Raw genomic sequence first — 18,104 nt, 5'->3', positions numbered from 1 at the left:
TGAAGGACGGGTACCGAAACGAGGCACCGTTTCAAATGACGTGAATCGGTGCTCAGTCGGTACTATGGAATTCGGTCGGTACCTTAAAAAGTACCGAATTCGGTACCCATCGCTAATAGGAGAGTTCCCAGACTCTTTCTCTGTGCAGAATTAAACAGGCCAGGCTGCTGTTTTAATGGACTTTTATTTCAAATCTGAATCCTCAAGAGAAATTGTCTCAAAACTGCGAGAATGTGAATTTGAAATGCAGTTGCAGCTTATAAATAATTCCTGCCTCTCTCTGTTGATACAACCATTTCAATTCTGCAGGTCATAGACTTGTCCCAGTACAGTCCCACATACTTTGGTCCAGAACATGCCCAGGTCTTATCAAGCCACCTCCTCCACTCCAGTTTGCCCGGATTGACTCGAATGGAGCAGATGTCTCTCATGGCGCTGGCCGACACCATCGCTACCACGAGCACAGATCTCAAGAACAACCAGGACAAGAGTAAAGGTATTTTAGCGTAACCTTCATATAGACTTTATAAAAGAATAAAAAAAATTAAGGGTGAAATTTAATGCATTCATTACAATTCATTAATTTGAAAAACAAAACTAACGCATAAGAAAAATTAACAGTCGAGCCTGTGTGCCTTCTAATTGGATGATGAAAAATTTAGCATCCAAATGTATGCCCTGTGTTTTCAAAGAGGTGATTTTCCAAGAGCACTCCCCGGCCTGAAACTGCTCTGTACGGTGTAGTTCGAGTCCGCCCATCAGAGTGTAGTTTTGTTTCCAGGCCAGCTCCGTGACCGAGAGGGGGTTACGCCCCTCATAGGTGCAGGGGGGCAAGGGGACCTTCCACTCTGAAGCAGAGGAGGATCTGCAGCACTCACGACGGGGGAGAGCTGCACGCGTGATTTTTAGTCGAAATTAAATCGCATGGCATGATCAGTAAATGGTGTAAGGTGGCCTGTTTGCTCCACAGAAACACAAATGGTGGTGTTGCTCAGTTTTATGGCTTATTGTCAGACTCTGAACCAGGAAATGACTGCAGGCAGCGAAGCAAAGGCAGCAAATTCTGGCGCAATAAGTGACTCCGCCCCCTAGCCAATCAGCGGCCAGAATCACGATGCCGGCCCGACTCAGCCCGGCCAGGTACCTCAATGGAGCAGGGACTTAAACTGGGGAGAAAGTAGAGGAAAAATACAGAACCCGTGCCCTTGGCAACTGTGGTCGGGCCGAGCTGCACCGGTCCACGTTACTCTGCTCCTGGAAAACTAGCTTAAATATCAAGCTGCAACTCTTAACAAAGCAGCCGAGCCTGCGCTACAAGACCATATCAACCTTTTTTATGTGCTCCAAACAACTAAAACTACAATCAAATGAATCATGAGAAATCACTTTTCATGAAGAAAAGAAAAAATAAATCAACCTTTTACTGTTAGATTTTGTAGTTGGTAGAAAGCAGGCAGTGACTTTATCCATATAGACTTTATTAAAAGCAAACATGCACAACTCATCTTGTAACCCCCAGCAGAACTCTACACTACATCTATCTATCTATCTATCTATCTATCTATCTGTCTATCTGTCTATCTGTCTATCTATCTATCTATCTATCTATCTATCTATCTATCTATCTATCTATCTATCTATCTATCTATCTATCTATCTGTCTGTCTGTCTGTCTGTCTGTCTGTCTGTCTGTCTGTCTGTCTGTCTGTCTGTCTGTCTGTCTGTCTGTCTGTCTGTCTGTCTGTCTGTCTCTATCTCTATCTCTCTCTCTCTCTCGGGGCAGCAGTAGCTCAACAGGTTGAGCGGGTTGTCCAGTAATCAGAAGGTTGCAGGTTCGATCCCGGCTCCGGATAGAGAATTCTGCTGTTGTGTCCTTGGGCAAGACACTCGACCCACGTTGCCTGCTGGTGGTGGTCGGAGGGACCGGTGGCGCCTGTGCTCGGCAGCCTCGCCTCTGTCAGCGCGCCCCAGGGCAGCTGTGGCTACATCGTAGCTCATCCCCACCAGTGTATGAATGGATGAATGATACACTGTAGTGTAAAGCGCTTTGGAGTCCTTACTCTGAGAGGCGCCATACAAGTGCGGGTCATTTATCATTTATCTATCATCTATCTTAGCAGAGTTCTGCTGCCACCTAGTGTTCATTTCAGAGCACAACATTTACAATGTTCCATGTCCATTTACACTTCATCAGTAACACAAGCACTAATATTTACACATCCCAACAAATCCCACAATGGTTATCTTTATAACGAGACCAAAATAATCAAATGGATACCAATATCAAGTTAAAAAAAATTGCTTGGGAGCAAATTTCTTGAATAATTAAAATGTGATTAATCAAGATTAATTTGTTACAAAGCTTCTAAACAATACAAATCTTAATTAGATTTTTTTTATCGAGCCCCACCTCTAAAAAAAACAAATATAGAAGCTCTCTGTTTACAGAATATATTGTATAATTTTTTTTCAGGTGGAGAGACGCTGGACGAGTGTGGACTGAGGTTCTTGCTAGCTGTCAAGCTCCACAACTTCCTCTTAACGTCCCTGCCCCCTGTACACCGAGCTCAGCTGCGACGACAGGGTAAAGTCGGGGTTTTTGTTGTAGTCTTCAGTGACTAATCAAAAGCAGATTAGTTTGCACCTCGTTAGAAAATTTCCCACATCCCAGAACGTCTTTAGACACTCCAGTTACTCACAGAATTGTCAGCGTAATACCTCCAAGAATGTAACTGATTATCTGAATTGTGATTACTTGGCTCTAAGTCTCCTTAGGAGCTTAGTGAATAAGCCGGCATCTGTTCATCATTTCTAACTACTCGAGTAAAGTTACCTTTGGGAAATTTTAGCTTTTAGAGTATTGTCTTTAATTTACAGCCAGTAGCCTGATTAACCCTAAGATTTATCTTCTGAATGTTCATCGTTCTTCTCTGTAGGTCTCTCCACATGCCACTATGCCTGGGCCTTCCACTCTGAAGCAGAGGAGGAGCTGCTGAACATGCTGCCTGCCTTGCAGAAAGGGGAGCCCACCTGGACTGAGCTGCGCTCCATGGGGCTGGGCTGGTGGCTGCGCAGCACCAACAAACTGCGCAGGTGCATAGAGAAGGTAAAGCCACCAATTATGTTATTACAGTGTTTCCCCTAGGGAATTCTCCAGCTGGGGTGGTGGTGGTGGTGGTGGGGGGGGGGGGGGGGGGGGGGATAATGACACATCTCACCTTTATGTTAATTAATGTTTTATTTGATGCACTCCACTTTGAAATGCACCAATCCAGCAACTGCTGCATTTAATAACTAGTATTAAAGGTGACTACACCAATATAATTTTTGTTTTAAACTCTCAGTGACACACTTTGCAGGGGTGGGGGGGGGGGGTGGGGGGGGTGGCATTTAATTTTTCTTGGCGTCTGGAAAACGTCTCCTTTTGCTCCCCTTTATTTGACTTTATGCCCCCTGTATTTTGGTCCAAGACCATTACTGGGCTGGCCCTGTTAAACACGTTCTACACCCCTGCTTAGTAGACTTAATGAAGTATTTTTAAGCCAGTATAAAAATGACTGAAACACAAATTTACATATTTGGCATTATTGACCAATATCTTTGATTTAATTTATTTGTTAAGAACATCAAGATGCATTACAGTGAACATTATAATAAAGTACATGTTTCCAGTGCAGAGAGGAGACGACCCATAGAAGCACTGATTTGATCTCATTTCAGAGAAAAATAGAACAGGTCAGATGCATCTAATAAATAAAATTACTAACAAACTCAGGAATCTGTTTCTTTGCTTCGTTGTTCTGGTGCTGCAAACGTCACTAATGCGGATCAAAGGAGATACACAGATGAATGCACCTCTTATTGATTATTTGGAAATTAGTGGGTGTGGTTTACATCAATACATTATTTTAAATCTGAAATTGATACGGATTGATCAGAAGTTGTACGTGTTGTTTACAGAGCAGCCTCAGAATTGAGATTAAATAGTTTTGATCACAATAGTAAAAGTATTACAGAACAAGTGTTTCAGTAAAATCAGAACATTAATATTTAAGTGCATGAATTAATGCATCTGAACTCATGCAGTAGGAACTAGGAAATATGAAATACTAGAACCATTTTATTTTAATTTGATTAAACTGACTTTTTCCTAACGTTGCTGGCATTTTCCCCACACACAGTTAAACAAAACAATGTTGATTAAGGTGTGTGTGTGTGTGTGTGTGTGTGTGTGTGTGTGTGTGTGTGTGTGTGTGTGTGTGTGTGTGTGTGTGTGTGTGTGTGTGTGTGTGTGTGTGTGTGTGTGTGTGTGTGTGTGTGTGTGTGTGTGAGAGAGAGAGAGAGAGAAAGATGGAGGGAGGGAGGGGGAGAGAGTGTTAAAACAATTTAAAAACCCGACCGGAGTGGAGGCAGTGACCGACGCATGCACGATCCGTTTTCAGCTCCGTCTTGTCAAATGCACCACGTACGTTACGACAAAAGTAACTTTAAATATTAAACCGATAAAGAGGCGAGCTGAAGAAAACCTAGGGAGTTCTGAAGAAACGTGAGCAACAGTGAAGCAAACACAGAGAGATCCGTTACTGTGTGTGTGCGTGTATGTGTATCTGTGTGTGGATGCATGGGCCGGACTGAGCTCCCGGCTGCAGTTTTGTGTGTAGGGAGGGGCGGGCGCTCTATGTGACTGGCCAATCACAGAGCGTGAAGACATTCAGTTACTCGATGATTTTCCTTCAGCACGATTACAGATATTTACGAGTTTTACTCGTTTCCTGCTCGTTTTCGTCAAAAATGCTTTATCCGTACCGGATACTCGTCCCTACCTGTAACCACCCTGCCCTGCCTCCTCCTCCTTGCTGCCTGCCGGCTCTGATCACAAGCAACAACAGAGTAGTTCCCGCTGCTTCTTTGGGAAACAGCGCAAAAAATAAATCAATAAAACTTGGGATCTTGTAGGCGTGGCGCTGGGATTTCAGCCGTGGCGGGCCGCCACGCCTATGTAAGGGGAACACTGTATTAGATCCTCATCCTGCACCTGTTCTGAACCTATTTGTGAAAATGTGATCCAGAAAATGCATGTGCAAATTGTAATGTAGATTAAAATAGACAAAGTTTCTGTTCATGAAGTATCAGCGTCCACGTGTCAGTAGATGAAACTTGGACCGATTTCTCAGTTTCTAGATCATTGTCAGGTTTCAAAAGAGCATTTCTGCTGAAGTTACTTTAAAATGCACCACCACGACAAGCATTCTGGTTGTGAGATGACCCATAGCGCTACGGCTTGTTCCTTAGATGGCTCTGTCTAGGCTGAAGCGGTGGTGGCTTTAGCTGAATCAGTTGTTTCTTTTTTTTTTGTCAGGTTGCCAAGGCCTCGTTTCAGAGGAGCAATGATCCTCTAGATGCTGCCATATTTTACCTTGCTCTGAAAAAGAAAGCAGTGGTCTGGGGATTGTACAGGTAGGCAGAACTGAACCCTTATGCAGGCTTCGCTGTCAAAACCGCTGCAGACCAGTGACGCTGATACTGTTTGAATGCCACTCTCTCCAGGTCTCAGAAGAACGTTAAGATGACAGAGTTCTTCCACAACAACTTCAGCGAGGACAGGTGGAGGAAAGCTGCACTGAAGAACGCCTTCTCTCTGTTGGGGAAGCAGCGATTCCAGCACTCCGCGGCCTTTTTTCTTCTCGCCGGTTCCCTGAAGGATGCTGTGGAGGCAAGTGGAAAATAGACATGACAAAATGCTTCTAAAAGGGTTTTGTTCTTTCAGCTGTGCTGCCACTTCATAAAACCTACGTCAGGAACCCGGTTTTCAGTAATAGTCAAGCACTTTGTCTGACAGTCCACCTAAGCTTTTCCCCCCTGCCATCATTTCAATCAAATCAAAGACACTATTAATCCCAGAGGGAAATTAGAGTTTCAGTACACACAATTCAGAGATCAGACATACATGGGCAAGACACATGACAAGAATTGGTGACTGTGGTCATTCGCAACCCTGAGTCGCGCTACCTTAATAGAGATAATAGGGTTACATGAGGATTGGTTCAGGTGGAGGGAAAAAAAGGCACTTCAGAGTTACCCTCCACCAGGAGGGCAGCTTTGCTCTGCAAAAAAAAAAACCCCACCTCAGACAGATATGCAACAGACTTCAGACAACACAACATAAGTGTCCACTAGGTGGGGTGGTGGGTTGGGATTATCCCCACTTCAGTTCCTGCAGCCACGATAAGCAGCGCATGTCACCTCAGTGTGGTTAGGGGGAGGAGCATTGAGGGTTGGAGGGCTGCAGTGACCCTGGAACGATTCACGGCCTTCCCGCAGTCTCGTCCAGGCTGGGAAAGGAGGCAGAGTTGAGTTGCCATAGCGACGGCACATTCCACATATCTTCTGAGGGGGGAGTTTTCGTTGTAGCCTTGCAGGCTCAAGGGCGCCAGATTCTGATAAGAAATTGTTTTGGGGCCAGACAGAGATAATTTCCCCTCTGTCTTACAGTTTGTTGGTCCTCAACCTCTCAGAATCCCAATAATGGACATTAAACTATCCCAATCCTTGCTGATTCGTCACATTTAATTGACATGTTTGATGCTGTGGCAAGTATATTTTTGTCTTAATATAAAATATTTCTATATTTTCCCATGGTGGTGCAATTGTCATGAGGTTTTTGACTCAAGTGTTGCTGCTTTTCTTCTTTGTGTTCTTCTTCTATGTGTTGGTTTATATTATAAAGTTATTTTGTTGCTGCATGCTAGCAGCTAATGTGGCTACAGTAGCTTTTATCTATCAGGACCAGTGTTGGGAAAGTTACCTTTAAAAAGTAATTAGTTATAGTTACTAATTACTTTGTCAAAAAAAGTAACTCAGTTACTGAGTTACAAGATTATAAAAGTAACTAATTACCAAGAAAAATAACTACTTAGTTACTTTTTTCATTAAAGAATGCTAGAAAAATGGGTTAATTAAACTTACTTAATTTACTATAAATTACTACAGTAGTGAAATATAAATGACTAATAACTGGAACTTAATAAAATGTATGTCCAAATGTTTTTTATAAACCTGAATAATTTCAATAAATAAGCACTTCACTGGAGGAACTACTAACAGGAACATTACACTTATCTGGACTATTAAAAGGTCACTGTGTGATATTTAACAAGACCCCAATCAGCTAAAATGTATAATTTGCAAATAGAAACACCTGTAAAGGTTCCCGAGCCTTTAAATGGTCTCTCAGTCTAGTAAAATTACAGAAATAAATGTAAATTTGCACAGTATTTTAATTTTTCCAGCTTCACATACCGTAATTGTGTGTTTTTAGCAGCATTTCTGTTGCTGGTAATCTAGTAATGGTTAAATAAATAAATAAATAAAATCCTTTAAAATGACACTAGAAGAGGCACAAGCCTGATGGAGGACTTACATTTACTAACTTGGGTCAGACCCAACCACAGAAGAGCTGAAGCTGGGTGGTAAACACACACAGGTAGTTCTGATAACACCTGAGCTCCATGATGTGTGAGACTGATGCATCAGTGTTACAGCGGGACTAAAGACATGATCAGAAACAGGTTACAGCTGGATGATCTAGGAAGGTAGAAGATCAGGACGTCTGAGAGGTGAACAGGTGAGCGGACCTTTGGGACGTCCCGCTGTCACGCCAAGAAGGACACGGCTGCAGACCCGCAGATTTGCTGCTGCAGCAACGAATCTGCGGGGGGTCTGCAGCCGTAGACTATTCATCACGTCTTCCTCGTTCTTCACGGGCCGTGCTGCGCTTGGATGAAAACGTCTACCTCTTTAGCTCCTGATCAGCTGATGACAGCTTCAACACAGCGCTGCTTAACGCACGCATTTCCTTATCAGTAACAGAAACGACGTTTTGATAAGACGGTAATTAATTAGTTTGCTCGTTACTGAAAGAATTTTTTTTATTAACGCGGTTATTATAAACGGCGTTATTCCCGTCGCTGCTCTGTTGTGTCTACAGCAGGCAGCGACTGAGACCGTGAGGGTCTCCGCCCACCCGGCCAATCATCATCGTGTTTGTAAGTGCGTTACCGACATCTCTCTCTCCCTGGCTGCAGCTGAAGTGTGGCGGTCAGAAAGCCTCACACTGTTGCTCAACGTTCGACAAGCACATAGTAACGCACAACCAGTAACGTAACGGCGTTGCAACAGTGGGAAAAGTAATTAATTAGATTATTCCGTTACCCAAAAACAGAACGCTGTTAATTTAAACGCCGTTATTCCCATCACTGATCAGGACAGCTATTGGCGCTTACACATTAGTGTCGGCACAGTCGGGGTTTGGTGGGGCTGGGTGGCGTGAATTCGGTCTCGAACGGACGGTGTAGTGTTCACCAGGGGTGGCGTTAGGCCTGGCTACCTGGGCTCAAGCCCTGGATGTTTAATGAAAAGCCCCGGATCTAAATCGTGGAAGTAACATGCAGTACCAAAGTCCAACAGAGAGGGAGCAGTTGGCAGTAGTTTGTATACAGCCTGCCTGAGCCTCCACCACTGAAGAAGAAGCCCTTCAGCAGCCGGCTTCTTCTGCACTCTCTGCCTGAAACGCATGAGTGAAGATGGACATAAGGACGTGTTTTTAGACAAAAAGTACAACGACAGAACCCCAGCTTTGATGATACTGGTGTTGACTCAGGTTTGTGAGTCTTATTTGAAAATATTTGTTGTGCTGCTGGTTTGCCTACAGTTAGCTTATCAGGTAGTGGTTGGAGAAAGAACGCAGGAATATTTACTATCATCTCACACTAAACACTAACAGGAACAATACTCTGCCCTGAATATGCTTAACATGTAGCTTCAGATTAAACATGATGTGGTTCAAGACAAATATATATGATGTTGACTAGTGCGTGTCACGTGTGTGTGTGCGCGCGCGCTCGTGCGTGTGTGTTAAGCCCCGCATCTTCTTCAGTCCTAAATCTGCCCCCTGGTGTTCACATATAAATCCGAGGGACTTCTTAGGAATGTGGAAATCCCCGAACCTGTGGGTGGCGTTTAATACGGTGTCCTTCATAATAAGGTAAACAAAGGTGGGCGTGAGCTGTGTTGCTTTTGGAGTCTCTGAACCACATTATTGTATTAATTTGCTGTGTGTGTCCTCGTAATCTTGTTCCATGCACACACAAACTGCTTTCTTCCCTGAGTAGCTGTCTGCTCACCGGGGTGAGATCTCCAATGCAGAGGACACACACACACACACACACACACACACACACACACACACACACACACACACACACACACACACACACACACACACACACACACACACACACACACACACACACACACACACACACACACACACACACACACACACACACACACACACACACACACACACACACACACACACACACACACACACACACACACACACACACAGCTCACTCTCATCTCCCGTTCCTACTGAGAGGCAGCTCCGTGCTGCAGACAGAAGTTTACTCAACAGCATGGGTGGACTGGGACCAAAATTTGGCCCTGGCATTTTTATGAACCGTCGGCCCTCGGCAGGGGAGGTTTCTGCTCGCGACTCGTCCATCCCGCCAAATGTGGGGGGAGGGACGGGGTGTTGTGTGTGCTGCTCGTGGACTTGTCTCTATAACCGCATGTGAGACGGGGGCTTGGTTTGGGACGGCCCAAGCTGGGCAAGTGGCCCACTTGGCTAAGCGGCCCACCGGGACAGTGCCAGAATGCCAGATAGGCCAGTCCATCCCTGCTCAACAGCATCCGGCATGAAAACGAATCGCGCATTCAGGAACCACCCCGCTGGCTCGTTCTACTCACAGATCAGAGGTGGCAGGCGTCATTTCAGCTGGCCAGTCGGTCCATAGTGTCACCTCGGTCCCAGTCTGACCGCTGGGGAGGAGGTCTGAGAAAAAGAGTCGCCTCGGAACCGAAAAGGCTAATCTGACCTGTGTGTGAAACCAAATTCTGGGACCGAACCAACGATGTTTAAGCGCCTTATCAGTATCAGGAGATTGGCACCGACTGTCCTTATTGTTTAAGATTTAACTTATCAAGGTTATTTTGTGCTTGGACACTCTTTTAAGCAGTGGGTCACATTTTTCCATCTGCATGAGTAATCGCAACCTCTCTCAGCATTTTATGGAAAATGGCATCACCCAGCAAAAGAGCCATCACTGACTCTGCTTCTCTGTGGCTGTGAGGTAGTCTCATTGAAATGCACCTCACACCTTATCAGCTGTGAGCATCCACAACCATCCATACACATTTTGCCTTGAGCGCAATATTTTTTTGTATTTTTTGTGGCCATTTTCCTTTTCCTAGTTCTGCAGATAAAACAGCAAACATTTTATCTTGGAGGATTTCCTCGATCTAGACCGCTCTTCATCCTGAATTTACATTACAGTCCTGTGCTAAAAGCAGAAACTTGTGTTCTAACGAAGGCTGGGAAACGCAGATAAAAGCATATCGATTTAAAAAAAATCATATTGATCGACATCAAAAATTGAAATGAGAAGTCGGGCTTATCGGAGAAGTCACTCAGGCCAAAACCTCCATTGTGAGAAAGAGGTTGGTTAATAAACTATTTTAAACATTAAGAAAGTGCTAGCAATTAATTCTCAGGAGACTGTTTTGGGTGTTTTTAAGGCAAACCCTTTTGTTAAATTTTTTTTGGATTTTTTTAAGATTTAAAAGCAGTAAAAATAAAGGCAAGATTTTTAAGGCGTTAAGTTAAGGCTGTTTTTTTTTAAGAAGAAGAAAAGAAGAAAATATCATTTCTATAGCGCCTGAAATGGTACATTATGGAAGTTTGACAGCCAAAACATGTATAGAAATAATAAAATTCTTCTTCATACATTCTCCTGCAATGCCCTGGTCCTGTAGAATGAGCCCTGGCATTTTTACTGTGATTGCCTGTTTTTCTGTAAAATCACAGAAAAAGAGAGATGCTTGGGTCGAGCAGGCTGCTTCATGCGCGTTCACGCTCAGGCATCGCCCGTAGCATTTGCTATCCGTAGCTTTAGCAGCAGAGAGAGAGGCAGTGCCACTTTGTCGCTGTTCCTAACGCCTAGTGACAAAGCTAGCTACATTTCTGAGGACCCTTAGCTACTTTCTGTAGAACTTTCTTCTAGATATTTCCTGCAAATTAGCAACAAAATAGACATTTTTGCTTCGAACCGTTCTTTGGTTTGACGTTGTTTCAGCTGTCATCAAGCATATAAATGTTACAGATACAAAGGACGCCACTGGCGCTTTAGCTTGCCTAGTAACACGTCGGACTCTCATGCAGAAGACCTGGGTTTGATTCTGGATGTGAACATAGTTTATTTAGGGTTTCTTTTTTACATTAATGATATATTTTTTTTACAGTAAGATTCCCAAATTTTTATTTGAGACTCGCCGAACGGCATTGAATTCACAGATAAAAAAGATGTGGGTTCAACTTTCATTTTGGAACAATTTTTCAAGCAAGGGAAGGGAATGATCTGAGCATGCAGGAGGACTGACCCATCATAAACCTTTGTCGGCTGTGCTGAAGAGAAAGGTACAGAACCAAATTATTTAATTAAATAGCTGCGCTTTCTCCTGTCCTCCCCCCCCCCCACACACACACACACAAGGGACTGTCTCAGCTGTTATTTTCGTTAAGGAGTGTGAACGTACAGCATGCGTGCCTCGTGCACAAGCCTACTGTTGAAGTTGCCGTTACGCTTTTGGCCTGAGGGGGCAATCGCGAGCATAGAAATTCAAAACTCCGTAAAATCCCTTTAAAGAGTAGCTCATGAAGCAGTTTCACTGTTAACTCTTTCCTATTCAGGGAGGACAGCCCTGTCTAAGGACTTACTCCACCTATCGTTCTTTTTCCTCAGAGAACCGCTAAGCGTCGTCTCTCGTAAAAACCTAGTTGATTATTGACCCCCTAATTCTGGGGCATTTTGAGTTGAAAATAATAAAATCAAAGGTTTAGTTAAAAGCAGCTTTAAATAAAAGGGTCTTCATCTGTTTTTCAAAGTGTCCAGACTGTCAATACTGGATAAAGGAAGACCATTCCAAAGTCGAGGTGCAAAAGTCTGGAAAGAGCGATCACCTCGACTTTTATATCTGGTCTTTGGAACTTCTAGAAGGTTCTGGTGTGTGGACCTGAGGGCTCGGGTCGGAAGGTCACACAGGAACACCATCTACACATAAAGAATTCTAGACACGAGCGAAGGGTCATGTACAGGTCAGAGTGTGAGGGCGGGGTGAGTTCCTTGTTGAATTCGTCTCCTCATGCAGTCCTGGGGGGCTCTCCTGTCGAAAGGGTGAGCCCTGTTATGTTTTGCACTATAATAATAATAATAATACATTTTATTTCAACAGCGCCTTTCTAAACACTCAAGGACACTTTACAGACAGAGATTAAATACACAATAAAAGATAGAACAGCATAAAACAAACAGAAAGATTGGAGCAGAGACAGTAATTATTGGAATGCTAGACGGAACAGGTGGGTTTTGAGTCTGGTTTTAAAGAGAGCGAGGGAGTCAATGTTATGGAGGTCAGGAGGGAGGGAGTTCCAGAGCTGGGGAGCAGAGCGACTGAAGGCCCTGCTCCCCATGGTGACCAGACGGAGAGGTGGGACAGAGAGGTGGATGGAGGAGGAGGACCTGAGGGAACGGGTGGAGGTTGAGGGATGAAGGAGGTCCGAGAGGTACGAGGGGGCTAGGTTATGGATGGCTTTGAATGTATATAGGAGAATTTTGAATTGGATTCTGGACGTGACTGTATAGATAACATAGCGAACATCTTAGCCCAGCCGCTGTCGGCAGGAAATGTCTTCACTCCAGGTGGTGCCGACACTGAATAATCACCTCAGCACCCTGGAACACAATAAGTATACATGACCACACTGAGGACCACAGGAACAAGCTGGAGGTTCCGAACAGCCTCCACAGAATCAGGACTGTCCGAAGTCGAAGCTGAAGCATAGGCCCTTTGTTGGAGGTCTGGCAGTACCTATTAATCCCCCATTAGCCGCCACCATCCACACATCACTCAAAGGAGTGAACAGTTACCGCTAAGCCTAATATTCCGATTACCTGATTTGTCACATTCATTATTCCCTCTTCCCCTAATAGAGAAAAATCCAACATCTGGAGGGGTATGAGCGTGCCTATCTGCAGCACTTTATTGCAGCATACACCAAGCTTTTTAATTTTCCTACATAGTTTTCCACTATCAAGCTGCAGCTAAGGATAAGGCTAAGATATCGGTTCTCTCCAGCACTTTACCATAACTGGGAACCCTGGGATAGGCTCACTTCTGTTTCCACGTTCATTACAACTGCTCATCTTGGATCAGGCTGTGAATTCTGCTGGCTCCAAATGAGGTTCTGTCCCTCTTGACTTGTTTTCTTATAACCTTTTGTAACTTCCTTTCTCTAAATCTAGTCCCTCCCCTGCAAATGCTCTGTTCTTATCACAGCACCCATTCAGGAGCCTCTTATTAATCTTGCCAACATTTATGGTATAAGTAAGCATGTGGGTAGACACACACAGCACAATAAGTCATCATCCTGTTATAATTCAAGTCCATTATAAAACAACTTGGGCTGCTTTCTTTTTTTCTTCTTCTGGCTTTTGGAGAGTACAGACGCTTTTTTCTCCTCTTCCTCCCTGCTCCTCCCAAGGCTCTCTGTCCTGTCTGCCTGTGCACTGCACTTCTCTGCATTTTTTCTGGAAACTGGAAATTATTAAACATGGATCTGGTCAGTTGGTCTCTCAACGTGATGGACAAAATTTTTTCAACGATGAGAACGGGAGAAGGGGCCCCTGGATGCCCCTCTGGGACAGAGCCAGCTGGGACTCCTGAAAACAGTGGAACCTGATCTGCCTCTCTCAACAGTCTGTAGAGGATTCTGAAGATGTTTGGATATTCGTCGTTTTGGTGTCGGGATTCCTGCTGTTTGGCCTGAGCGGTTACCTGGCATACCGGAAAATTAACGAGCTTTCGAGGAATATTGGCCTATTCCCGGAGCTCAGGGAAGGAATGCATCGTGCTGTAAACTCACAAACTCGTATAATTGTTGAGATGAGTCGTAAGCTTGGAACTTTGGCTGAGATTCAGGCTCTGGTACAAAAGGTTGATTCGATCAAGGAGAGAGTTGATGGATCAGCACGGATTGGAATAGTTTGATAACGCCATTATTGGACCTGGAGGGGTTGAAGACCAACATAACTCTAAGGCAGAGAGGAAATTATCTCTGTCTGTACCCAAAACAATTCTTGTTACCTGAATCTGGTGACAGCCTGTGAGGCTGAAGTGAAAACTCCCCCCTCAGAAGAAATGTGGAATGCTGCCGTCGCTATGGAAACCCTTTCTCCCTATCCCAGCCTGGGCGGGACTGTGACCGGTGAAGGCCGTGGAACCGTATCTATGTGCTCTCTAACCCATTATCTCCCTCCTCTGTCCAAACGGAGGTGATGAGCGCTGCTCTTGCGGCTGCACGCACTGAAGTGAGGAGAGTCCCAACCCTACCTCCCCACCTAGTGGACACTTATGTTGTGTATCGTCTGAAGTTTGTGTGCATATCTGTCTGAGGTGTTTGTTTTTTTTTTTGCATAGCAAAGCTATCCTCTCTGTCTGGGGTAACTCTGAAGTGCCTTTTTTCCCCTCCCCCTGACTCTATCCTCATATAAACCCTCTTGATCTATAACAGTAGCACGACTCTTGTTGCGAATAACCACATTTACCAATTCTTGTCATGTGTCTATGTATGTATGTCTGATCTTAGAATTGTGTCTACTGAAACAATTGAATTTCCCTCTGGGATTAATAAAATATTTTTGAATTTGAATTTTTATATTATATATATTATATAAGGTTTTTCCATGAAGACACATTCTTAAAGGGGTCTAATTCATCCTCTAATTCCCCAGCAGGGTATATGTCTACCCAGTCTTGCATGGTTTATGAATCCAGGGCACACCGTGGCTCGTGGCTGGGTGAACATCCAGTTCCAAGTTGCATAATTTAAAGTGGGGTGTTCCAGTGAATTCTCTTCTTCCCCTGCGTGTCGCTGTGTATCAACATCTTTTAAATGTAAAGTGTGTATGTCCCTTCGGAGCCGATATGTTTGCCATCTGTTTCCCTTGGCAAGAGGGGTAAGCCTTCAGCTGTTTCTCTCGTCCAGTACGAGTTATCGTGCTTTGGCCAGTGGCCAGTTGTTTAATTGGGAATACTCACTTCAGGGATAATTCTTAGTATATTCTGTATGTAATATGACCGGTTCTATGTAATTGTTATATAGGGGCGGATTTATTTTTGTCATCTGTTCTTTTTTCTAAACCCCACATCATGGATCCCCATTGAGCCAATTAAAGTTAGTCCCATAGTCTTCATCACACACTGGTGAAAGTCATCTCCGCATTTGACCCATTGCAGTGATGAGCGGTGAGCTGTGGCTGCGCTCGGGAACTGTTAGGTTGTTTAATCCCTCATTCCAACCCCTTAAAGCTGAGCGTCAAGCACGAAGGCAATCAGGGCCCTCTATTCGTCTGGTGGGCGGAATGATGCGACAGAGTGGAAAAAGCTGGCGACAACTCCTTTAAAAGGGCATTTACATCAATTTTGGACTAATTGGACTTGGGCTTTATTAGAATCAGGAGCAGATAGATGTATTTAATTTTTTATTTAGATAAAGGATGTATTTTTGCCTGCTTCAACAGCGGACTGTCTCGTTTACCAACATCCGTTGCGGTGAGTACGTCACGTTGTTCGTTGTCCAGTATGATGCGGAGATCGTTTGAAAGACAACGGTAGAACCCGCCCCACGGCCGAGAGCCGTCAATGGAGGCTCGCCAGGCTATAAACCCAGTGTTGTGCCCGTCAAAACCAATATTTGATTACGTTTTAATTAAAATATAGCTTTTATAGAAACACTGTACCTTCATTTTGCACCCCTCTAAAGGTTTTTTTAATTTAGATTTTTATTACGTGGTTCCATATTCAACCGTATCTGTTTGGACCTGATTCTCCAGATAGTTTCATTAAGGCTTTGGTCAAAAGATGGCCCCGATCTGGACTCCTTCTCTTCATTTATACTCATCTATACACCTAAGCTTCAGAGACTAGTTCTAACTATGGCTGTGAATGGTTTGTATTCCCCTCCAGGTGTGTTTAGAGAAGTTGCAGGACCTACAGTTGGCTCTGGTGATCTCAAGACTGTATGAGTCAGAGTTTGAGGCGGCGTCCACTTACAAAAAGATCCTCCAGCGATACGTACTGGGACACGACAAACAGGTAAAGAGCAGAGTGAATAATATACACCAACATCGATTGCTCTTTTTTTATTTAACACATCTAATTTAACCACATACGTTTATCCTCCTGTCTGATAATTTACCAGATTAGTAATATTTTTGTGTTTTTCAGATTCCAGCCAATCCAGATCCATTCCTGCGAAGCATAGCTTACTGGGTCCTGGAGGACTACAGCAGAGCGCTGGACACTCTAATCGAGCAGCCTAACCAGAAAAGCTCAGTGTCCTCACAAAGTAAATATGATGCTGGAATATACTCTTTGAGTTGCTTTCTTTAGCATACATATTTGATTTGTTTTAAAGGTCGTTTTCCAGATTCCAGTTTTTCCAGGGTATCTGCGGGTCCTTTAAAAGTCTTAAATTAGCTTTTCCAGATTTAAGGCCTTAAAAATCCTTCAAAATGACAAATAACCATAAATACAGTTTCCAAAGGTCTTAAATTACCAAACACCCAATAAACAAGATTCTTCTATTTCTATAACATTTTTGTGAAATTCTAGTTAGTCTTCAGCATTTTTTGTGTACGATGTTGGCGTAAGCGGAACCGTACACGTTCAGTTGGTTGTGAAAGGGGGCTATTTTTAGATGAGCACGTTAGCTGGTTAAGCTAGTGGGAGCCTGCGCCATGGGGAAGTGGAAGTTTAATGGTAACTGGATGGCTAATCCCACGATCGCGGCGTGGTTAGCACCGGTTCCAGGCAATAGCTGGAAATTATAGCTTGAATAAAATTTTTAAAAATGATAAATGACCCACACTGGTATAGCGCCTGTCAGAGTAAGGACTCCAAAGCGCTTTACACTACAGTGTATCATTCATCCATTCACTCACGCATTCACACACTGATGGTGATGAGCTACGATGTAGCCACAGCTGCCCTGGGGCGCACTGACAGAGGCGCCACCAGTCCCTCCAACCACCACCAGCAGGCAAGGTGGGTTACGTGTCTTGCCCAAGGACACAACAGCAGAATTCTCTGTCCGGAGCTGTAACGCTGGGATCGAACCTGCAACCTTCCGATTACTGGACCACCCGCTCAACCTGTTGAGCTACTGCTGCCTTGCTTCAATAGCTTAAATCTGGTCAAAGTGGCCTTAAAAAAGGTCTTAAAAAGTCTTAAAATTGGCTCCCTTACACCTGCAGATACCTTATTTTCACATTAGTTCCTTGTTGTTATTTTATTAAGATTATTAAAACAAATTTTACTATTTATAGTTTTAAAATTGAAAATGTTTCCAAAATGCAGGAGTTGCAATTTCTTTGTGTCGTCGTGTGAATTTTCTTTTCTTCCAAACACATAAATGAACCAGAGCAGCAAGAGTTGTAGTCAAATGAACTTGCTTAGTACCGTTTCCTGTAAGTACTCTGCTAATGAAGTACCTCATATGATCCTGCTGAGAAGAATCTGAAATAACATTTAAAGAATGGATGAAAACCTGAACTCAGCATGAACTTTTATTTCATTTGGCTTAAAAGCAGCACCGGCCTTGGATTAGCTGCCCTTAGCTTGGTGTTTTATAAATGATCTACTCAAACCACACCTGGCGTGTTTACAGAGAACATAACCCTGACTCCCATGAAGCTGAATATTACTCTGCTACTTCAAAGAAAAATGTTCTCTCCTAGCCAGGGTTTCAGTACAAGCTGTCATGTCTTCTGACGCTATTTTATAACCACATAAAAAGCTGAATGTTCTTTAACTCGTAGCTCGAAGCCTTTTCTACGTTTACATAACTACAGAGTACGGTTTGTCAGTGCACAAGCTCTTCTACTGTACGTGTGAAGTGGTCTAAAAGCTCGGCGGTGATTGTCAGA

At 43.8% G+C, this 18,104-nt stretch overlaps 1 protein-coding gene across 3 annotated transcripts in view; it reads left to right on the top strand.

Moving 5' to 3' along the window:
* The window catches only part of LOC107394150 (Dmx-like 1), a 101,248-nt gene that overhangs the window by 36,264 nt on the left and 46,880 nt on the right, over window positions 1–18,104 (top strand). For all 3 annotated transcript variants that reach the window (XM_070546168.1, XM_070546169.1, XM_054731591.2), the window contains exons 22-28: window positions 310–496; window positions 2,474–2,584; window positions 2,937–3,106; window positions 5,360–5,457; window positions 5,548–5,713; window positions 16,144–16,272; window positions 16,405–16,525. In XM_070546168.1, the coding sequence (XP_070402269.1) occupies window positions 310–496; window positions 2,474–2,584; window positions 2,937–3,106; window positions 5,360–5,457; window positions 5,548–5,713; window positions 16,144–16,272; window positions 16,405–16,525 (982 nt within the window). The remainder of the gene's footprint in view (window positions 1–309; window positions 497–2,473; window positions 2,585–2,936; window positions 3,107–5,359; window positions 5,458–5,547; window positions 5,714–16,143; window positions 16,273–16,404; window positions 16,526–18,104) is intronic.

This window comes from Nothobranchius furzeri, chromosome 17 (genome assembly GCF_043380555.1).
Source record: "Nothobranchius furzeri strain GRZ-AD chromosome 17, NfurGRZ-RIMD1, whole genome shotgun sequence".
Taxonomy (NCBI): Eukaryota; Metazoa; Chordata; class Actinopteri; order Cyprinodontiformes; family Nothobranchiidae; genus Nothobranchius; species Nothobranchius furzeri.
Note: the sequence above shows the minus strand (reverse complement) of the source record. Positions and strands in the feature narration are given on the sequence as shown.